Source organism: Mangifera indica, chromosome 4, assembly GCF_011075055.1.
Source record: "Mangifera indica cultivar Alphonso chromosome 4, CATAS_Mindica_2.1, whole genome shotgun sequence".
In the NCBI taxonomy this organism is placed as follows: domain Eukaryota; kingdom Viridiplantae; phylum Streptophyta; class Magnoliopsida; order Sapindales; family Anacardiaceae; genus Mangifera; species Mangifera indica.
Window position 1 is genome coordinate 20485464 of NC_058140.1, and position 24750 is coordinate 20510213.

General features: G+C 33.2%; 2 protein-coding genes and 1 non-coding gene across 3 annotated transcripts; 2 read left to right on the forward strand and 1 right to left on the reverse strand.

Moving 5' to 3' along the window:
• Positions 1–427: 427 nt before the first annotated feature.
• On the forward strand, positions 428–7095 carry LOC123212669 (putative pentatricopeptide repeat-containing protein At5g13230, mitochondrial). The gene is made up of 4 exons (XM_044631796.1): positions 428–3800; positions 4120–4182; positions 4314–4364; positions 6241–7095. Exon 1 carries the CDS (start codon positions 1200–1202, stop codon positions 3693–3695), a length of 2496 nt encoding a protein of 831 aa, XP_044487731.1. The 5' UTR covers positions 428–1199; the 3' UTR covers positions 3696–3800; positions 4120–4182; positions 4314–4364; positions 6241–7095.
• On the reverse strand, positions 779–860 carry LOC123215156. The gene has a single exon (XR_006501959.1). It is a non-coding gene; the product is annotated as a small nucleolar RNA SNORD36 (small nucleolar RNA).
• A 9586-nt stretch (positions 7096–16681) lies between the features above and the next one.
• On the forward strand, positions 16682–24498 carry LOC123214944 (protein LAX PANICLE 2). The gene is made up of 4 exons (XM_044634975.1): positions 16682–17769; positions 17909–17959; positions 18131–18203; positions 24255–24498. The coding sequence occupies exons 1-4, from the start codon at positions 17012–17014 to the stop codon at positions 24408–24410; spliced, it is 1038 nt and encodes a 345-aa protein (XP_044490910.1). The 5' UTR covers positions 16682–17011; the 3' UTR covers positions 24411–24498.
• Positions 24499–24750: the final 252 nt, after the last annotated feature.

Consider the following 24750-nt stretch of genomic DNA (forward strand, 5'->3'; position numbering starts at 1 on the left):
TGTTTTAAGGGAAGGAAATAAACAAAGATGATAGAGAAACAGGTTTTACCTGTTTCCTTCCCAAATCAGACCTTCTAAGAAGGAACAAGATGAGATTCTATCTCATAGAGTTCAATCCATGACCAAAATGAATTTAATGTTTCTTTCGTAATTCATAAATCTTTTCTTTCTTTCTTTCTGATGGGCATAGGAAATATCATTTTTAGCCATGTCTGTTCCTATTTTTGTATATGAAAAGTTAAAAAAAAATCATTATCAAATATTTGAAATTCGAGATATGGTCATATTTGGTTCACTCTAATTTATCATTAAAATATAGACCAGATATAATTGACTTTTTTTATTATTTGAATATATCATTAAAATTATTTTCGGCCTATTTATTTATGAAGCAAATTCTCTATATTTTCACACAAATAAACTCAAAAGGCCCAATAATCTTTAGTAAGTTAGAGTTGGGCCTTTTATTTTACAACTAGCCCACGGTATCACTGGCTTATGTTATTATAGTTAGGACTGAACCAAAATCAGCTAACAAACTAAAGACAAGAACAGAAGTTGAAATCTCCATTCCATCCATTCCCGTTTCAATCCCTGGATTCAATTTGGGAACAAACCTGGTTTGACGTCAATCAGCCTTTAGCGTCAAAGTAAATCTCAGTTTTTTCATCAATTATATAAGCATAAAACAAATTAAATCGAGTTGAAACTCAACATGAAAAGCACACAACGACACAATACACTACAGGAGAAGTACGAAGGGAGTTATGTCGACGACTGAGCATCAGTTTTAAAAAGCTCGAATTTTGAAGCTTCATGGATTTATCAGCTATGTGTGATAAATGTCTCATCATATGCTCAGACTTAAACGCCCGATTTCTCTTCAATCAAAAGATTTAAAAAAAAAAAAACGCTAACCCATGAAAGAAGAAGATTAAGAGAGAAAAATAAGTAAGTTGAACTGGAGCTTGGAAGCTCAGAACCCTGGAAACATGATGAATCTAAAGCGGCCACAACATGCCTTTATATAGACTACTGACAAAGCCCACAGAAACCCTAGCTTCAACATTACTTACAACACGACGCCGTTTCACTTGAACCAATTATAAAATTTCTAATTATCTGCCGCTTTACTTTAAACAATGAAAACGCACCGTTTTTATTCGTTGAGTTGAGCGGTCTGGAGAATCGAAGGTAGTATGGTAAGATTATTCGGCTTTGGCAGAACAATTTCATCTTTGAATTTTGCTACTCATTGTAAAATCAAGACCTGGATTTGTGGGTTTTCAGCTCAAGCTGTCGTATTGACCCAACAATGGGACAATGTTATGGAGCCATCGATAAAATTCTCAGAATTCAATTCTTATGCTTACTCCTGTTCCCTTCAAAACTGTATCCTAAACGATAACCCCAAAACGGCAATGGCTATTCACTGTCAGGTTCTGAAGAAGGGTAATTGCATGGACTTGTTTGGGAGTAACGTTCTTCTAAATGTCTATACGAAGTTAAATTTGCTGATTAATGCAAGACATCTGTTTGATGAAATGCCTGAGCGAAGTGTCATATCATTTGTTACTTTAATTCAAGGGTATGCACAGTCGTTTCAGTTTTCCGAGTGTCTTGGCTTGTTTTCGAGGTTACATAGGGAAGGTCATGAACTTAACTCCTTTGTGTTCACTACTATTTTGAAGGTTCTTGTGAGCATGGATTGGGCTGAGTTGTGTTCTTGTATTCATGCTTGTGTATATAAGCTTGGTCATGAGTCTAATTCTATTGTCGGGACTGCACTTATTGATGCCTACTCTGGTTGTGGGTATGTTGATTTTGCTAGAAAAGTTTTTGATGGAATTGTTTGTGCGGATATGGTTACTTGGACTGGAATGGTTACTTGCTATACTGAGAATGATTGTTTTGAAGAGGCATTTGATATGTATAAAGAAATGAGGATTGTGGGGTTCAAGCCAAATAACTTTACGTTTGCTAGTGTGCTTAAAGCTTGTCTTGGATTAGAGGCTTTTGGTGTTGCAAAGAGTGTTCATGGGTGTGCTTTGAAAACTCGATATGAGATGAATCTTTATGTTGGTACTGCTTTGCTTGATTTGTATACTGAGTCTGGGGACATTGGAAGTGCTCGACGGATTTTTGAGGAGATGCCTAAGAAAGATGTGATTCCTTGGAGTTTCATGATTGCACGTTATGCTCAAAGTGATCAGACCATGAGCGCATTGCAGCTGTTTCATAGAATGAGGCGGTCTTTTGTTTTGCCTAATCAGTTCACATTTGCTAGTGTGCTCCAAGCTTGTGCTACCATGGAGGGTTTGGATTTGGGAAAGCAAATCCATTCCCTAGTGGTCAAGAATGGTCTTGACTCAGATTTGTTTGTTTCAAATGCCCTCATGGATGTCTATGCTAAATGTGGAAGGATTGAGAACTCTATGGAACTGTTTATGGAAACATCAAATAGGAATGATGTGTCTTGGAATACAATGATTGTTGGCTATGTGCAATTAGGGGTTGGGAGCAAGGCACTAAGTTTGTTCCTGGAAATGCTTGAGAACCAAGTAATGGCAACTGAAGTGACATACTCTAGTGTTCTTCGGGCATGTGCTAGTTTGGCAGCAATGGAGCCAGGAACTCAGATTCATTCCTTAATTGTAAAATCAAATTATGACATGAACGTTGTTGTCGCTAATGCTTTGATAGACATGTATGCGAAGTGTGGGAGCATTAACAATGCTCGTTTAGTTTTTGATGTGATGAATGAGCGAAATGAAGTTACATGGAATGCTATGATCTCAGGATACTCCATGCATGGTCTAAGTGTTGAGGCCTTAAAAGTTTTTGAAATTATGCTGCAAAGAGGGTGTAAACCCAATAATTTGACTTTTATTGGTGTGCTATCAGCATGTTGCAATGCTGGACTCCTAGATGAAGGACAAGCTTTTTTAAAATCTATGGTGGGGGACTATGGCATTGAACCATGTATAGAGCATTACACTAGTATGGTCTCACTTTTGGGCAAAGCGGGGCATCTTGATAAGGCTGCAAAGTTGATAGAAGAAATCCCATTTGAGCCTAATGTCATGGTGTGGCGTGCATTACTTGGTGCCTGCACTATTCATAACAATGTTGAGCTTGGAAGAATATCTGCCCAACGTATTTTAGAGATGGAACCCCAAGATGAGGCGGCCCATGTGCTGTTATCAAACATTTATGCCGATGCAAAGAGGTGGAGAGATGTTGCTTCTGTTAGAAAGAGCATGAAAAGGAAAGGAGTGAAAAAGGAACCAGGTCTGAGTTGGATTGAGTACCAGGGAACAGTTCATTATTTCACTGTGAGGGATACCTCACATCATGACATGAAAGTGATTTATGGGATGTTGGAGTGGTTGAATGTTAGAACCAGGAAGGCTGGTTATGTTCCCAATCATCGTGCTGTTTTGCATGATGTGGAAGAAGATGAAAAGGAGCGTACCTTGTGGGTTCACAGTGAAAGAATAGCTTTAGCTTTTGCTCTAATAAAAACTCCTCCTGGGAGCGATATTCGCATCATTAAGAATCTCCGAATATGTGTGGATTGTCATGTTGCAATAAAACTGATATCAAAGATAGTCCAAAGAGATATTGTTATCAGAGATATGAACCGCTTTCATCATTTTGAGGATGGATTTTGCTCCTGTGGTGATTACTGGTGATTGATTCATTGATGCTCCTTATTGACATTTACCATTCTTCGACAAAAGTTTCAATCTTCTCCACTAAGTTTATACCCTAAGCAGGCCTCAACTTGCTGCCCTTAGGTATGCCAGAATGTTGAACAATAATGCAAGTGCATTCTACTAATATGTGTACTAGTTTGCTATTAATTGATTAATTAATATTAAATTACTTTGAATAATTTAATTAGGAAAAATAGAATAAGGCAGAACACAACTTAAAAGGTAAAATTTTCCTTTTTCTTAAGTAATAGTATATGCATGGTCCACTCATGTATTTCTCTTTTATCACGCACTATTATTTGTCTTTTATATTTCCTTTAATAATAATAAAAAAAAAGAAGTTGCAAAATGGGAAAATTCCATCTTGTTTATTACTAATCTGAGCATGAATGGTCTGCAGGCTCGTCAGATAATTGGAGGTCAATTTCTCCTCTGAATAAGATGAGCAGCACATGATATGAAGGTTGAATTCTGTGTTTAATAGATCTTTTTTATATCCTATAATACTCTAGAGGTTATTTTAAGTCGTTGGTTTTATTTTTTGTGAAATATAAGTAGCATATGAACTGTTTTTTTTCTCGTGTTGGAACATAGGTTGGATTGCAAGCTCTCTGAGTCTTCTTGTTATGTGCTCTATTACCGCAGGTAGATGTTCTCTGTATTTCTTCTTATAATCCTTTTTATTCCTTTACAATCCTTGTTCCAAAATATAATCTGCTGTTAATAACTTTGTATCAAAGAATAACCAATGACTCCTAGCTCAGAATAATCATTCATACTGTGATTAGGATAACCAAAGGCACTCCATATAATGATGTCATGAACATATAAGGAGGCTTATCATCATAGTTACAGAAAATATATGCAATATATGAATTTGTCAGCAGGCACTGTATTTGTCACTATCAAGATGTTACACGTGATGTGAACTTTACCCTGATCCAATCCTTAGTCCTGTTGGATCATGTTTAGGTTATGATCATTGTTTTATCGTGGATTGTTTTTTATTTGGTGCAGAGGTTGTATTTATATATATGACAAGAGTCAGGTATCATGGATATAGTTTGCCCCATACTTGCCTCATATTTTCATGCATACGTTATGTCGGCATCATATTGCACTTCCTGAAGCATCCAATATATTGCACAATATATTGCCTTTCCTTGCATTTCAGATTTTTTAATCATTCAAACTCAGATATACAAAATGATCAACCTTTTGACTGGGAGATTGCTTCTCGTACACGGATAATATTTTAGGTGGTAGTGGACAGAGAAAAGTCAAAATCAGTAAGATTACAATATATAATATCTTTATTGTTTTTAGTATTAGGGGAAGTTTTTCAATCTGTAGGTCGGCAGATTTCAATTATATTCTGAAATAGGGTCGATTTGTAAGTATAGACTTCCTACGTAAAACATCTGCCTAATTACCATAGTGTTACTACTACTTCTATCAACTTTGCTGCTGCTAGTTTTTATTGTGGATTTTAACTTGCCTAAATGATATGCTATCTATCAATTTGTTTGCTGTACAGTTCCAATACTCTCTGTCAAAGGGTTTCAATGAGGTTGAAATATGCTTTTCTTGGCAGTGTTGTCCTCATAAGGGAATCAATAAACCAACTAAATATTACCTTGTTGCTTCATTATTTCAACCATCTGTTAATTTAACCTATTCAGTCATTTCTAAATTATCATTTGACTTACTTTTGGTTGTATGCCTCTGAAAATAACATCTAGGATTAATTCACCTGCATATGAAGCACCAACTTGAATAGAAGCCTGAATTTTGAAGAATAACAGTTGGTGCCTCGTTGCACCATCCAATCTGTCAGGAAATTGCTGAATCATAGGAGTAGGAACCCATCCTTGTTAGAGAGTCTTTGAAAATGACTTTCTGCTTGATTATGAAATGAGAACTGACCAAGTAATCTGTAGGATTAATATTCATGGAAATTGGTTGTTCTTTTCAGGTTGACAATATTCACCACTTCCAGCTCTCTCTAATATCTAAATTAAAACTTGTAACTTAAAAATAACGATAAAATGTGGTTAAACACTTTCTATAGTTATAGACATTGTGTCGTGAAGTTAGCTTAGGTAGGGTCTGAAGTGAACTGAATAATTATCAAAATGCAACTCTACTTAAGATCATGGTACTTTAAAATATATTTTTAGGAGTGCTTCGTGAGCAATTTGGCAGATACTACTCAGATATAAGTTTTGGATGATGAAGCTTGCTCTTAATCTTGTAGAGCAGTTTAAAATCACACACAAAACTCCAGCACCTCATACTTTTCATGAACAAAATTTCTAAAATTAGATGTCGCTTATACATTAAGGCTGCATTTGTATGTGTAGTTGGTAGTGACATGACTTTTCTTTGTCTTTACTTTTTATGAACAAACTGTTGTTAGTGTCATTCCTTTTTTGGGTCCTGTAGTTTCTTTTCTTTGTTTTTATCCGGTGTTTCACTGGTGACATTTTCTCTCTTTTTCTTAAAAATGATTTGAATGCAGGTATAACCAAGAGCTAAAGATCTTGCGAGGCTGTAAACACACAAAATGCCGCCAGGCTAAGGCATTTGCCTATTGATAAAATATGATGTTGAATGTGGTGACAATTTCCTTTCTTAAAGCCATCGATGTTCTGTGTTACCATGTAGTTTGTTGCCTTCCAGTTTGCCACCGAAGTAGCAACTGGTTTATCTATGATACTGTGCGGAGTCATGGTTTATATGGTAGTGCTGGCAAGCTGCCTTTGAATGAGGAAAGGGCGTATCTGGTTGAAGGAATAGCCATGTTGAAACCATAAGATTGGTCACAGATCTTATAAAGTCACGCCTGAGAATCAATTGGCTTGTGTTGATGGTGGTGGAGAAAATTTTGGGTCGTAATCAGCATTGAGAAGGACTCATATATGGGGGACATAAAGTCTGTAGCCCATGTGATATTTCTCTAAATGCCTACTTTTGATTGTTCAATTGGGCACCATTTACTTCTAATTATATTAGGTGAACCAAACATAAAATAGAAAGAAGTTAAAAGTCGTGCCTTACTATCTCTCATGGAGCTAAATCGCCCCTCAATGAACTATTCGTTACGTATACCACTAAATTTCTCTTACATTTAGCCGTCCTCTTGTTTGATTTTCAAACTTCTTTGACTTTCATTTACACATTTCACAGGCCCACTATTCCCCTTGTGTTCATACTCGAGGGTATGAACCTGCAAAGACAACGTATAACCGCCGTGCTGAAAAGAAACAATCCACCTCAAAAAATTAGTTGGTGAAGGTACGAAATCTAAGTGTGGAGACATAAGATTTAAATTTACTTCCGTAAATAGATTTGAATGCATATATTAATATGTTTTGATATGTTTTATTGTTGAATTGAGAGGTTGGGTTGCGTCTCAACAAGATAATATGTAAGGTTATTAATATCTTATAATATATGTTTATACATCATACAATATAAAATGATATATATCTTAAAGTGAATAAAAATTTAGTATAATATAGTGATGGATCATATGATTTGATAATATTATTAATATAAACCAATATATATGGGAAAAAACTCTTAGAATTTTGATAAATTTGTGATATTTTTTAAAATGATAATGTGATATACAAAAAGTTAAATTTTGGATATCCCATACAATGGCCACCATGATAGCTTCCCAAATGGAGTTGTAAAAAAAAAAAAAACCACAGGCAATGGCGGACATTTCCCCTTTTTGTTACAAACATAGAACTTATGGTGAGAATTTCTCTTTGGTTGGTTGACCGTAAAATCTATGGCCTCGTTAGTTTGACAAGATTCACGTTATGTCCATATTTTTTCAACAAGAAAATCAATTAGAAAAGTTGTACTTGAAATTTATTAGTTTAGTGATCGGGTTGCATCTCAATAAGTTAATCAGTATGATAATCAGTATTTTATAATACATATTATGCATTGTATAGTATAATATGAAACATTATATGAAAAATGATATATTTTAAAGTGTATAAAAAAATTAGTACAATATAATAATATATTATATAATATAATATATATTATTGATATAAATTAATACGCATATAAAAAACCTTAGAATTCGATAGGTGTGTGATATTTTTAAGATGGTATTGTAATAATTAAAATTTTTATTATTTTATTATCATAATTTTTAAAAAGATATATCCTATAATAATATAAGAAAAATTGAATTTTGAATGTATTATAAGATGCGTGATTTACTCATGAGGATAGCTTCCCAAACAGGGTTACTTGGAAAAAAAAAACAAACATAGAATTTAAGGTGGGAATTTCTCTTTGGTGGGTTGACCGTACAGTCTATAAGCTCGTCAATTTGGCGGATTCACGTCGCATCCACGTTCTTTCAACAAACGAACACTTGATTTTAATTATAAGAGAAAAGTCAAATTAAAAAAATATATATATTCATCTGGAACTGGAAGCATAACAAGAAACCTTAAAAAATAAATTGGCAGAAAGAAACAAAAAAGAATTTTAATTTGAGACGCTCTACAATTAACAATAGATTAAGAACAGATTATTATATAATTAATGTTTGTTGATTAGTAGAATATAAGATAATTATGGTGTTAATACAAGATTAAAATAATAATCTTATTGATTAAAGAGTGTTTAGTGGGAATCGACAGGAGAGGACCCCATGAAGTTGGGCTTTGCACGCGCAGTCAGGAGATCGGGGTCCACTTCTTCCCCACCCACCTCCATGCAAAACTCTTATCTCAGCCTCTCGGATTCAGTCTACCGTTCTTATTTATCTCGAACCCTTCAACTCAATTACTAACTTATAATAATTTCTTTATGGCCTATCATGTTCAAGCCTCATGTCATGCCTGCGCATTGCTCATCATCATCATCATCACCATTGTTTTTCTGAACTCGGTAATCAGAGTCCACGTTTCAGCGGCGCCTTGCCGTGCTTGTGGCACGAGCATCGATACTCTGTGAATCTCTGGTGGGTGGGTTTGTTTAATGTAAAATTCTGTGTAACGTTTGTTGGATCGATGCTTTTTGAGGAGCTAAAGATGTGTTTATTGTTCTTAATTAATCATGTTGGAATAATAGACAATCAAGAATATGATGAAAACGTTAAAAAATGACCGTATAAATAAATGTGCATGCAGGTATTATTATACAAAGAGCTATATAGGTAATCTTTAAATGTATACGTACGGAGATGAGGAACAAAGTTGATGGAACATTATGATTGTCTTTCATTAGGGTTAGACAAAGGGTAATATACCAGCTTCAGAATGGGCTAAAAACTGACAATTCTTGGGCCTCATTGGTGCCTTAATTGAGTCATGTTTTCATTATTATATGGTGAATTATTGGTGGGTTTGTAATATTGTAAAGAGGAAAATTTTTGTTATATTTCAGAGAGGAAAAATATTATTGGTAGGAGGTGGATTTGATCTTAGATGAATTAAGTTTGTGGTTAGTTTGAATTTGGATCAAACTCATTAATTCGGAGTTTGTTTAAGGTAGTGTATAGTATTACTGAAAGATTATCGACAAAATATATAATGTCGTTCGTGGAATAGACAATGTTACCAACAGAATAAATAATATTATCAGATAAAAAAACTAATCAACTTATGAATTCATTTTGAGTTAGCTCGAATTAGATCACCTCTATTTATAGGAATATGAGTAAACCCTAAATTGATTAGTTGATTTGCATAGGGCCAAAGCATATTCTTGGAGATGTCAATTGAATAATAAGTGGAGAATATTAAACATAGTTGTCATATTTGAAGAAGGTTTGGTAGCATAGCATGGATGCCGATTAGTAAATGGAAGTAAGCGATAAGATCATGCAAGAACTCGTGGGTATCATCAATCAGAATTAGAATGTTTTCTTTTTTTCCCTATGTGGTGGGAGATTATATTACTTGAATATGCAACACTTTGGCAAAGGATTTCATTTAATTTTTGTAGGGAATGTATCCACTATATGGCCTGTCTTTACTTTCAATGCAAACAGCCAACAAAACAGCTCATAGATCATAGAAAATTATTTTGTATACTCCTGGCTATTATGGTGCCATTCTATTTATGATAAATTTATACATACACAAATCTACAACATTATGGTATATCCCTGATTTTATGTTGTGTTTGCCACTCAAATAAGATCATGATTTGGGTTTCCTTTGATCATTTCTATTATTATGGCATCTTGATTCTCATATCATTCTGTGTATGCACAAGTTAAAGCGGCCATAAAACCCATCTGGAATGAGTAAAAAGAAAGGAAAGATGAAAAGTTTGTTTGCCTTGCAAGGCCACTTTAATTGAATTTAATTTAATTTTAATATATGCTTACACGCCCAAATGTGAATATAAAATTTGTCTTTTTTTTTTCTTACTAGCAATTTGATCTTGACAATGATGAGGTAACTTAAGAAAACAAAATTTGCTACTATATGATGGTGGCTTTATAATTAACTCGATGTCAAAAGAGTCTAGTTTGAGATAAGAATCAGATTATTTTTATAAATTGAATCGAATTTAAATTGATTCAAATATTTGAATTTAAATTATTTTTTCAGTTAAGTTTAAATTATAATTTATCAATTTTAAATTAACTTTTTTAGATTTAAACTAATTTTAATTTAGGTTTTATTTAAATTTGTTAAGATCAAATTTATCCCTAACTATAAGTGGATTAGAAATAAAGTACATGAGCGGCTGAGCTGGCTGGCTTATTAAATATTAACATATATTATGCTATCCAATTATAAACCTGTGAGCTTGACCATGAAGTTAAATATATATATAAACGACAGGGGTATGTGGGAGAGAGAGAATGAAAAAGAGAAAGCAAAAGGTGAACTCAAAGTCAATTTGAGTGTAATTGCAAGTAAGCTTTTGGTAGTAAAACTAATAATAACAGATGGATGAAAATAATGATCGAAAGGAAGAAAGTGGTAGGTTTGTAAAGAAAGAAGTCTAAACCATAGCCGGCCATGAAAAAAGAAAGAGAGAAATATACAAATGTAATTAAAAAGAAAAAAAAAATATTTAAGAATAGTAAACGATGAGGTGTTGGTGATGATGGTGAGTGGGAAGCAGTGAAGATGAAATAAAGGAATAATAGAAAAGGGGAATATTTTGGGTTTGATGACATGCAAAGGATGCATTGGAGCAGGGAGTGCCTTTGCTTCTGTTTAATTTTATAATTTTTATTCATTATGTGCTCTCTCTCCCCCTCTCTCTCTTTCTTTCTGCATTCGTAAATTCCTATGCATGTGTCAACCAAGCGTGCCTGAAATTCTCATTGATGAATGAACAATAAAACCTGTCAAATTGGGCTACTGCCTGTGCCTCCTGCTACCTGCATATTTATTCTATATATTCATTTCTTTATACGTTTATCCGAGACTGAAAATTCCTTTCTGTTAGACTGGTACATATACTTCTTTATCCTCGTGCAAATCACAGCTTTTTTTAATCTTAGAAGACAGCTAGTACAAACTCTCTCATAAGCTTGAATCTAAGAATGTGTTTATTTATTTATTTTTTAGATAACCGAGACTCGTTCATATTTATTGGATAGATAAATTCAAGATATAGTGATTAGATCTATAATTAGTGTACCAAGTAAGTTAAAGGTTCACAAGTATAATAGAAACTTGAACCCAAACTCTCACTTTAAAAATTTTAATACTTCACTAGTTTTGTTAACCCTTGAAGTCATGAGAGTGTATTTAGCACATCTCCCTATATCTTTTATCTGTGGAGATTTTCACAACTATAACTTAATGTATTCATAATCAATTAAAATTAAGAGAAGGGGTTAAAAGGTGTATATATTTTAATTGAAGGATGAAGAAGGAGTCAAGTCACACTAGAAAGCCGCCCAATGTGAGAAAAAAAAGGGAAGTGCTCAAGGCAGTGTTTTCATGTAAAAATAAGAAAAATATTCTGTAGACGTGAAAGGGTTTTGTTTGGCTTGAAAGGCGACATGCAATGCAAAGAAATAATCCAAAAAGCAAAGAGGTTTATAGAAAGTTGCCCCCCTTTTCACTTTGGAATGATCACCCCACATTCCACTATGTACTATTGTAGACCTAGCGAGTGCCGTGCCAAAACTATCCAACAATGCTACAAAATTCATCTCCTTCTTTTTTAATTTTAAAAATGCTCCACCAAAAAAAGACATAACCCTACCACATCAGTCTCTATCACAAGATTGCAAAAGAAAACCATGGTATGTGTTCGTGTGAAATCGAATTTGTGAAAAGAGAGAGAGTCCTAACACACTTTCACTGTATCTTTGTCACATATTCACATTCCAATAGCTTAAAATTTCAAACAGTTGTGTGTTGGAACCAAAATTGTTGCAAGATCTCATTCATTTCAGACCTAGCTTCAATTAACTTATTAATATCTAGCTTAAAACAAATCAAGCTTATTTATTTAGAATTTCATCTTACACATATGATCTGGCTAATACTAATTCTTCTTGCCTTGAAGAGAACAATTAGTAAGGTTATTCATCATAATAACATTATTATGTTCTTCGTTGGCCAAGTTTTGTTAGAGTCTAAGTTTCCTAAACAAAAGTGAAAAAATTGTTTATTTTTTCAGAAAGATTGGATCAGCTTATATAACCTGCATAGGAGGACGCAGGTAGTCCATTAATTTCTAAAAATTTAAGCTAAATGGAATCATTAACATTAAACAAAGTGCCGATATTGCTTATAGCACAAGGGCCCTAATTATCAATGAGGGGCGCAGACACAGGCACCTGCTGATAAGTTTCATCATAACTTTGTCTCCTTTTGCGGTATGAAAAATTGATTCGATTAACTATCATAGTGATGAACCACAAATTACTCTAGTTTCTCTGACCTATATTTACATTTACTATTTATGTCCACATAAGCGGAATTAGTCTCCTTTGTGAAAAATTAATTCAAGAGAAATTACAAACTCAACTCCATTCTTAATTTGAATTAATGCTAATGAACTTGTCATATAGTGGTGATTTGAATTTTGAAAGAGGGTTATATGAATTTAAGAAGTGCTAATTTGAGATGTAGATTTTCAAAATGATTTGTGTGATAGTAAAATGATCAATTAGGCCGATAGACCTATATGATTCAACAAATAAACTTCTTATTACACTTAACTAAATATAGTGATTAGTAAATATTTAGATGTGATTTGTGCATGAGTATATCTGTCAAGTATCTGCCAAATAGTGTAGGTAAAATAAGTGAATTAGTGTGTCAAAAAATAGAGTAAACTAAGACTGAAAGTTAGCCAAAGAGCAAACAAATAATCTCTTCTCCATCTTGTAACTTTCATCAATAGTGAAAATTTCTTTATCTTCTATTAGTAGGTTTTCTTGTATTGAATTTTCCATGTAAATCATTTAGTCTTATTTGAAGTATTTGTATACTTTACTAATTTTGTTAGGGTTTCTTGACACAACTAAAAACAATCACGTCTCCTTATCAAAGATTATTATAGGTTTAAGGATTTTTAGTCGATTACTACCCTATTATAATCAATATAATTAATCAATAAATTAATGTTAAAATCATGTTTTTTCTAAGTTAATGATGTCTCTGAATAAAAAGTGTAAAATTTTTCAAGTAGAGAAGCGCTTGATCGACTATTCTAAATGCCCACATCCAATAATGGATTAGCATAAAGAAAGATTAGTTTCATTTTCAAATTAATCGGCAAAGGTAGTAATTAAAATCGCAATGATGAGCTGATAATGACATTTTTTTTTCAGATTAGTGGAAAAGAAGATGCCGTCGTGGAAATTTCTTTGGTTTTGAGGTTCACTGTAAGACACTCAAAGGCGAGCCTAAAAAAAAAAAACACATAATTGAATAAATGGATATTAGAGGCTAAAGTCTCACATTAAATAAATATAATATAAGTGAGTGTTATATAAATATAGTGAATTGGACCTTAACACAAATTAATTAATTTTATATAATATAAGTTTCGATCTCCACACTTATAGATCCGATATATTTTTGATATAATATCAGAGTACAAATCAAATAACTGACATAATAGTTTATGATGGTACGACAGATCTAATCACCTATAATGGTTCTACTAATAAATATAATATAAATATGATGGATTGAATCTTAACACAAATCAATATAATCGTCTATAGTGGTACGGTAAGTCTAACCATTTATGGGGGTTCCACTAATAAATATAATATAAATGAATTATATATAAGTGTAGTAGATTAAACCTTAACATAAATCAATATATTTTCGACAGCGAACAAGTCTATGCATTTGTTCATATAGATTCATCATGTTGTGGTTCTTATCTTTGAATTTTGTAATGTAATTAATGTTGACTGAAATTGACCAAAGAGCACTGAATCAAGTAGATAGAAAGTAGGCTGAGGCATGCACATGCATTCAATTCAAAGCCCAAGATAGGGTGTGTAGTGTGCTCAAAATCCTGACATAGAGAACTCCCTCCATACGCCATGCCATGCATTATTTTCTCTTTCTCTCTCGGTTTCAACAAATTAAACCCCCCACTTGTATCACATGCATGGACTGACATTGCCGCTCATTATATCACATGCACATGCAAATTGACTTCCTTTCTTCTACTTCTTTTTAAATTCTTCTCTTCTTCCAACTCCAAATTGAAAGAAAGAATTGCACAGAAAAATGGAGTACATAACCAGTTTGGCGTTTGTTTTGGGTTTTCTCTTTGTAATTTATATGGAGAAAGTGATGATGGTGATGATGGCATTGATGATGGTATGATGACGAGATTAAAAGGGTATTTATTTTTCTGATCTTTTAATTGTTTTCTCGCCTCCCAATTCTATTTAGTGGGAGAAAAAGAAACCCACTTTCTCTAATGGGAACATGCACAAATAAAAGCTATTATAATTCGGTCCCCCTTGGGTACGGTACTAATATAAATTCCATGGACTCTGATACATGAAATCTCTATCTCTTTCAAAAGTCATCAAACCATTCAATGCCATGCATGATTATTACGTATACACCAATACATGCGTTCATATTTTGCCCTTCCTTTTGGCTTCTAGATTTAGATATTAGTTGGTTTCCTGTTCATAATTTTGTTGGGCTTTTAGTTACTATGAATTCAGTAAGTATAATCTTTCTTTAGGGCCCCAATAAGTTATTGAATTTCAACTCTTTTCTGTCATCTGCACACTTGTAATTGAGTTCTTCCCTTTCTCAGTTGAAGTATACTGTATAGCAAAGATCATAAATCGTTTTTAATTACGATCTTCAGTGCTCAATTTTGAAATCTCACATAATTTTATGAATTATGATTAATGAATGCTGCTTGATTTTGAAGACATTAATGCAATTGATATCTCCATTGGCTTATTTGTGCATGGCTTGACACATAATACCTGCAACAAATGTCAACTCAGCTGAATTATATCATATAAAATGGTGCCATAATGACTAAACAGAATTCTCTTTCATTAATTTCAAGATGTAGAAAAAGTTCCTTTAAGTTCATTAGTGCAAGCCATAATTCTTGAATCTTTGTAGCATAAAGTAAATAATTTTGAGATAATTCAATCGGAGGCACCTAATTAAAATTGTTTGTTTGTGAAAGAGAGAAAAAGAGAGAGAATTGGCCGGGGGTGCCCACTTCCTAGAATCTTGAGGGACAATTTTTGGTAGATAGATATCTCTATCAGTGACCATTTGCTTTCATGCTTTGATTCCAAGCTTAAGTCATTCCATGCCCATGCACTGTCACTCAGAGGCCACGCTTGCCTTCTTTTACTATTCCTTTATTTAGACTAATAACACTTTCCTCAACTTCTTTATTCGGCAACAAGTTTTCCTCAACACAGTAAAATAAAGTTGCAAAATTCCATCATAAATAGGGAAGAAAGTTGAAGAGAGTCTCAGATAATTCATATCCAGGTCTTATAAACATATAACTAATTTTACTTGTAAATGTAATCAATAAGTACATCAGATAGGTTAAGATAGAGACCACGTTTGATGGGCTGGAAAGAAGGTCAGCAGCTTTTCAGGAAGGCAACAGCAGCTATTGTTGTTTAAGCTAAAAAAAATATGACTTATTTTCAAGTTTTAACTGAAAAAGCAAGCATCAGAGAAGAAAAAATAAAAATAATTAAAAGAGGAAATTTGACAAATCAGAAGTCTTGCGCAGTTAATGCAGGGAGGGTGGGAGGCACATGCTTAAACAACAAATGTCCTACAAGCCCACGTCGCTGTGTTTTGATTCTTGTGTTATGAGGAAACACCATCATGCATGCCTAACTCCCATTTATTTGTTTATAATTACCCTATTAATAACTTACTCTAATGTGCTTCTTGTGTTCATATCTTATACTTTATTTCCCTAACTGACAGGTAATGTCATTGTGCCAGGTCAAAAGAATTCTAAACCCTGCACTTCCTTTGTCTCATTAGTTTTTGATTATTCACACACACACACACACACATATATATATACACAAATTTATTTATCTGGAGAAGTTATCAACAGGATCAAAGAATATGAGAGGCGTGGGATCTTGAATTTGAAGCTTATTAATAAGGTCAAATCCAAGACGTGATTAACGCTTTGTTGCACAATATTGAGCATTGATTCCAACTATTGATTAGCAATTAATAATAATTAATAATCTCTAATTAAACATGACCGTCTACAGAGCTAAAAAGGACCTTTTTGTGATATTCTAAGAAGAAAGGAACTTTACAGTCATTTTCTCCTTGGGACATATGCCCTAAAGTTGTAAGCTGGAAGGGCCTTAAAATACCATTGTATACAAATTTCTTATTAACAAAGTAAAAAAAAAATTACTGTTAGACCTCTCTAGGTATATATATATGGATATTCAATAATAAGATTATTAATATTTAACTGACTGACTGACTACCATCTCTCTTTCTCTCTCCTTTCCTGCAACTATTTCATCTCCACATGCTTCCAAACAAAGAGAATTAATGGAAAGTGAGATTTGTAAGGTTTGTTCTCCCCCTTGTCCTATGACATATTTATGATGAAACAGAAAACACTAACCCTTATCTTGTTAATGGGTATCTTTCTCTATCTTTATGCCTCAATTTCAAAACATGCTTGTACCAATAACTATAGATCCCTCTTTCCAATATAACTCACTCCTCCATAATTTTTCAATCCATGGCTCATGTTGATATCAGCTATAACGATTATCATCGAAACTGCTGGTTCGGTTTTTTCTTTTCTCGGATATGACCATGGTTCCTGCTGAAAACCTCTCTAAACAACAAAATCATCATCTTTATTCTGGTTATGGTGGTTGTGGTAATAGTTGTACAGAGAGTTTTGGTCTTATGAGTCGAATAAAAGGTTATGACTATAGTAGTGAGGCTTGCTTAGGATCTGATCTAGTTGTTAATCCCATGGCTGAAGATGAATCAAGAACTGACAGTCTTAACGAAGCCGGTTCAAGCTCGAAAGAAAACCAAGAAGATCAAAGAGATGAAGGATGGCTACAATTGAGTATAGGTAGCCATCACAAAACAAACCATGACATCAAGCATCATCAGGTGGACCCAACAGTGAGAAGAGGAGGATTGATCGAGCTTGATCTATTACCAGGGGGAGGTGGCAGTTCACCACAAACAAGGCCTGTAGCCCCTACTTTTCATGTGCCTGAGTTTCGAGGTCCACGGCCGGTAATGAATATCGCAGGTGCCAATAGTTTTAGTTCATCTTTATTCTTTCAACACCAAGGAAGTAGCTCAGCATTTCTTCCTCATCAAGAGATTAACTGGGCATTTAGACCCATCCCACAAAACATTGCGATGGCTTCTTCGTCTTCGAATTCTTCTTCTTCTTTGATGCCATTTGGGTCCTACTTTGCACGACCATTTCAAGTGCATACGGGAATAGATGTTGCTGGGCCGAGCTCAGATTTCAGAGTTATTGATCCTCCTCGAAGACCCCAGTCTGGCATTTGGTTTATGCTATTAGCATCACAAAATCAGTAAGTGCAAAACCAGACGTTGAGAACAATCGCTATAGCTCCCTTTGCTCTTTAATTTTCTTTTTCATCATTTTTTTAATATTTTAAAAGACGCTCAATTTACTCTCTCTAATCAAATTATATCCATTTCTCAACGCAGAGCGAGAGAGCCGTTCTTGCCGCAGATAAAGAAGAGCTACTTAAGAATCAAGTAATTTATTTTATCATCATACTCTACATTTCATCCTTTATACTGTGTTTCTATAAATAGAGAAAAAAAATTCATTTCAAGGTCGTGAAATCGTAGAACTTTTTCTCTATTTCTTTATCTTTCTCGAACTTATTCATTTGAGTAATATTGATTTCTCAAATTAATCTTCAGGGACGAGAGGATGACGGTTCGAGTATTACTAAAGTATCTGGTTAATAAGCTGAAACTGGATAGCGAATCAGAGGTATTTAAAACCATTTCTGCTCCTTATTTTCCCTTCAAATGCTTAGGAAAAAGTAGTTCATTGATTATATTTTTGCCTTACATTATCATTCTTCAATATTTCACATCCCATTATTTAAGGTGTTCTAGCTCCATACATGAGAAAAGCCAAAAAGAGAAAACCAAAACCTTCTTGTCCATCACTTAATTACATAAATGAGATCACGGTTGGTGCTACAGACATGATAGAAACATCAGAACTAGATGCGTTTTCTCTAGTGGTATTTATTTCTTTTTGAAAACATCAAATTTAGGTGGAAAGTATATTTCTAGGTAGCCATCTTCTCTTTCTGTCTCATTAGCTAGCCTTTTACCCCATAATCTATTGCTCAATTGTTTTGGTCTTCCTGCAATCTGCATGTCTAATCAAGGTAATGACTCTTCTAAAATGCTCATAAACTTCGTATTAAGTTAGTTATAAACGCCTTTACTGACCAAGTTTAGAAGTGTAAGGTTCAAACGTAGATCTGCTTTCTCTTTTCTCGATCACAAAATAAATGGAGGGCTTTTACACATGATTTCACTGTTTAGACCACAGACATGTATAAAAGTAACCCGTAAGTAAAAAATGTCCGAATTTCATGTCAAAATATTCAGAAAAGTATACATGTAAAGCAAATAAAAAAACCTTTTAAAATAGAATCCTAGGCTGAGACTCCGCGTATTCTGCGTCGTATAGCTAGCCACAGTAACCTTAAACCATTATCGACGTCGTCGTTTCCTCTCCTAAAAAGATCATATTAGCTTAACATTAAGTCGTTCTCTTTTCGATTTCTAGAACCATAATCAACAAGTATCGTTGAAGTTTTGAAATGCAAACACATGACGGTGATGGAGTTTGGTTCAAGCAAAAGCATTATATGGTTTGTAATTTCAGGAAAATGATAGTTAAGTTAAAGTCCAGATTATAAATATTTCCTTAGAGGTTAAGTATTTATGTGTTTTGGATGTCTTTAGTAGTCATGAACGATTATAGGGACCAGTAATCTTTAGAAGAAGACATAGAGATATAAATTTCCTCACCATCGTATTCAGCAACGTTAACATTTATTGCACTGCACTCAAGATCTTAAGTTAGCCTGAAAGTGATGAAAATATGGTTCACTTTCCACATTGCACGAAAATGGATTAAATTAGTATTTCAATCCAATTTTAAGATGCTTTCTATACATTAATCTGAAAATATTAACAGAACCCTAAAAATATGATGCACAAATTAGTAATTGACACTTTGCTTAATAATGTTCAGCATGCATGCATGCCAATGGCATGGATCATATTTCCAATTTCTGACCTTATCAGCTATTATAGACTTCAATTTAGCTTGTAGTCATTCTTAGTGATAATAAAAGAATAAGCATGCACGATACATATTATTGGATGAATAAAGTATAAAGTAAAGATAATTTATACGAGGATTTTGATGAGTAAAAGTAACCCGTAATTGATTTCAATTTGTATGTAGTTATTAGCAATAAAAAATTATAGGAAACTAATGGGTGCACGAGGTGTATATATACACAAATGCTTCTCTTGCACTCTTCATTATGAAAAACCATTGTATGTATTTTCACTAATAATTACAAACTAAGGTTTCTTTTATACCATGGCTTATGAAACATTATGGATTTCTAGGTTTCAATAATACATCATAAATATAAAGAGGGATATATTATCATATAATTAATTGATTTTAAATTAGTGATAAAAAGAATTAATCACAAAATAAAATTTATGCTGTGTTTGTACCCATTAATAGTGTTACCCCATTACTGTATTAGTTATGGAGATTCTTTAATTTTCTTGAGACAGTTTGATAAACGAATTTTTCAACCTAGCAGACATGATTACATGTACACTGCAAATAGAGATTCGAGGAAATTTTTACGTCTAGCTATTTGAAATAAAGAATTAATAATAATAAAAATAACAAATCTTGAAACTCAAGTGTCTAGTTAAGAAGTGGAGGCGTTAAACCTTTAACAAGATTAAGCAACGATCCTGTGATATTTCACATTCACATGATTATCCTATAACAAAAGATTAAGAGTCTGAAGTGAAATTGTTGTATGGAGTAAGTGAATGGGTGTCTTCAGAGCCATTCTATCGAACTAGTAAGTGTCTGGGTCACATGATTATGTTTCGAACCATACTGTGAGCGTTAGTAGAATTTTGCTGCTTGCTTTGTTCATTGTATTTGTTACAGTTATATAACAGTTTATATTGCTTTCATATGTCAAGATGTGTTACTTGTATGCATAAAAGTAGGGTTGGACTTGAGGTCTAGTTGAACTCTAACTTGGGTTAGCTCGAGTTTGGCTGCAAAACCAATTGAGATTAAACTTGGTTCAGTTTGATACCATAAAAAACAAAATAAGTTGGTTTGATACATATAGATCAAAATTATGTTATTTAACCTATTCAAATTAATTTCCTTCAAACTTGAGTTCAAGCTAGATAATATACAACCACTAAACTCAAGTTCACTTAAAGAAGAGTTTGTTTTAAGCTCCATCAAGCCGAGGCAAATGAACTAGAGCTAGATGCAAATAGAGCTAGATTCAATGACTTACACCGCATAGAAAGATGTGACGCTAGGAAGAAGAATACTGTGGTTAGTTATAAGTGTTAAAAATCAACTAGTTATTATTGGGCTAATCAGAAGAAGAAAAATTACACTGTGGCCTAATAATTATAAGTTCCTTAACCTAGGTCTTAGAATTGCATTTAGCTTGTTTTTGTATTGTGAGATTTGTGTAGGAACGATTCTCTGCTAAAGAATTAGAAGAGTAATAATAAATTACTACATTAGCAACAAAAAATGACAAAAATAATACACGAACAGCGATGACACATAGGGTTTCCTTCAATTAACTTCATAGATGGCATGCATATTTTTATTAATAGTCAAAACTCAAACCCAAAATAACTAGTTGAATGCGTCCTGCGCCTTCGAAAATGGTGCTTAGGATGTCATACCATACGACGTATATATATGTATTTGTTTTTTCTACCTAACAAATAAATTATGTTAGATTGTAGGCATGTATTTCACTCAACATTCCTTTTTGTTATAGTTTAATCAAGTTCACGAATAAGTTGGGGGTTAGGTCAGTCCTTTGATAAGCCATGATATGAATGAGACTTTGACGTAGAATAAATTATTCAATCAATCATTCCCAAATATAACAAAGTTTCTCTTTCTCTCCCTTAGCGGATACTTCAAAATACATGGCCAGTTATGTACTCTTCACCTAAATTTTATATACACCTATCACAAAACTGTCAGTTGTATGTATATATATATATATATATATATATATATATATATATATATGTCACCCTCAACGTTCTTCTGGCTTATTCGTATTTTCAAAGTGGTTTTCCTATACTTTAAACCTCTTAGGTCAGCCAAATATGTCATTGATTTGTCAAGTTCTTGGTAGAATTACACTTATCACACAAACTTTCGTCTCTTAGCCTTAAGATTCATTACTATTCCATACTATAACACCCCATATCGATAAATTACCTCAGAGATATTAAATATGTACCCACATCGCTTAAAGATCAATAAAGATGACTCTTAAGTTGTGTGTTTTGAGTGGAAAAACATAAAAGCAAAACCGTATATTCATAGCCGACAATATCAGACTAAGGATACATACATTGTACAAAATATTAAGTCATGATTACTTAGGATCTAGGAATTTATTTTCCATGGACATGAATACATAAGAGTCTTAGAGCAATGATCAGAGAAAGAAAAGTAAAAAGATGTCTGGATAGTGGAAAGGGTTTCGTTTCTTTTCTTCGATTTTTATAAATAAGCATTGACTTTATGATCAAAATAAAAACTTATACACATCTTCAACTTGGATTTATCTTTGCCTAGTTGACACTCGATCATGAACTGAATATGTATACAAAAAACAAAATAATATACAGTTGATATTAACACATCAAAATCATCATATCGTAGGGCCCTGAAGCTCCCACGTGGCTGTCATTCCCATCTCTTCATTTGCATGCATTACAGCTTCCTTTCGTCATGCTTTCTCCTCTCTCAGCCCATCTCTCAACTCACCCAACTCATTTTTATGCTTTCATAAAGAAAATCTTTGTAAGTGCTGCACTTGGATTGAATTTTAAACACCTCATCATCTCTCTTCTTCCAAAACCAACCACGTATAATTTCATAGAGAAATAAATATATATATAGAGAGAGAGAGAGAGAGAAAGAGAGACTACTCTCAATATATATTTTACGTCGGACGAAAGCAATGCATGAGAGAAAATTCAACAACAGAATCATTCCAAGTTGTTGAAAAAAAACAAAAAAATATATAATAGCAAAAAAGACAGATAAGAGCCATCCAAATTGTTTTTATATAGTTGGTGAAATGGACTGCAACTGCATGCATATTAAAATAATTTACATCATATCATTCTTCTTCTAACCGTTGATGATCTCAAGAATGACCCTTTAAACAACAAGTTTCTGGTAATATTGACCTTCATTTTAGTGTTTTTTTTCTAAAAAGAAAAATTTATAGAAGCGAAGAGAAAGCAACGTGAAGAAGACGTGCATGAGATGGGATTGAAAAATATATATTAATAATAATATTTATATATTTTATGATTAGGGCTTATAGTGCCTATTCCTCGCCGTGCTTTCAGGATCCATTACGTTAGAAATCTTCTTTTTTTTTTTTTTAAATTTAAATTTTGAGAGAGCACTGGTTTGATTATAAAATCTGATACTAAAATATGAAAGTCTAATGGCCTCATGATTTTGGCTTACGAGTGAAGTCTCAGTGGGTCCTGTAATCATTAAACTCGGGCTGTTTAATGGGTGGGTCGGGCAGCCCTAATCCGTTCATTTCCTTATCTGTCCTAAATTTTTTTTCTGCAACGAATGTCTTCTCTCTTGTGTGTAAAGAAAAAAAAGTTAGTGAGAGAAATTGTATGGGTAAAGTTGACGTTAGGTGATTGAGAGATAGCATGGAGAACACGTAAGCTAGTGACGAAGCATGACTTCAATAACCTAACGCTGCAAGTCTAAGTTAGGGCTAACTTTAAAACCGAGCTGGTTTTGTTTCAAATAAAGAAGTCAATTCGATAAACCTCTGTAAAAATTTGTATTTATTGAGCATGAGTTGATATAAATTAGAGGTTTTAGGTTCAATTAAATATCAAATCGTATTTGAATCTAAAAAACTTTAATTTAATTTAAATTGATATGATTGAAATTTAATTATAATTTAATTTAAGACAAATAAAAAAATTGACAAATAATATCATTTTAGTTATATGTTAAATTATTTATCTAAATAATTAAATATCATTTTAATAATGTTCAACCAATTTGAATTTTTAACTTTATTCATAATCAACTCTACAAACATGGATCAAACTTTGATGTCCCTTGGCTAGTTCGAGTCAATCTACATTTGGGTTGGCTAAGCTAGCAGCTGAACCTTGTCTAAACTTTTTTAACTTTCATTAATTAGTAATTATGGGGATTTGTGTATAAGGTGATAGCAGGCATGAGGTCTTGCTCCCCAGTGAACAGACAATGGTGTTGAGACAATACCTCGTAAATGATTTTACGTACTTTTTCCTTATCATGTAGCTGATATATTGTTATATGCTATTAGACACTACTTATTATTTGAGTTTTGAGTTTACTTTGTAAAGGGTCTTTTTAAGATTTTTTTTTTAATTAACAAGATCTTTATAATTAGGGTTTAGTTTAATTATAAGAATCCTGGCCTGGTTAGTTTAGGGATTATAATACCTACGTATAGAAATTTTTTTTTTTTTAAAATTTGTATGAGTGCAATAAAAATAAGAGAGAGGAGAAAATATTTAATTAATTAATTAATTAAAGTGATTGATCATGTTTATTTTTGTGGTTAATTATAATTATTGTTGATTTACTACGACGGTTCGTGTGGAGTCTAATGATGAAAACACGTTTGTGGATGATTGTGTGATTGATTGAAAGCAGATAGAGATAACATGTAGGGGGCAACAGCTTTCACCTTTCTTGACGTTGCAGCATGTGAGGGATAATATATGGAGTCCAAGAGACGCTGTGACTTTGCTTCCAGATTCCTCAACTACAGATCACGTCATGGTGCTGCACTATGCTAGGACTGCTTAATTATAAACCCAATAACATATTTCAAAGAAAATAATAATAATAATAAACACAATCCCATAATTTATTTATTTGCTCTCCCACATGTATTATTTTTAAATTATGGTGAAAACCTCTCTTTCTTTCCTTCTTTCTTTCTTTGCTTTCTCGATGGCTAATGGGCTTTGTTTTTTAATTTCTCATTTTTTTCGTTATCATGAAAACCTCTTAGCCCATATTCTTTGGTTCTTTCTGGGTGCAAAACAAGCCCAACTGATCCACTGGGTAACACCGGTCTGGATTTTCGCTTAGCTTTAAACCTCGAACAACTCCATCACTAGGGAGGATCCGGGCTGACTTCCAT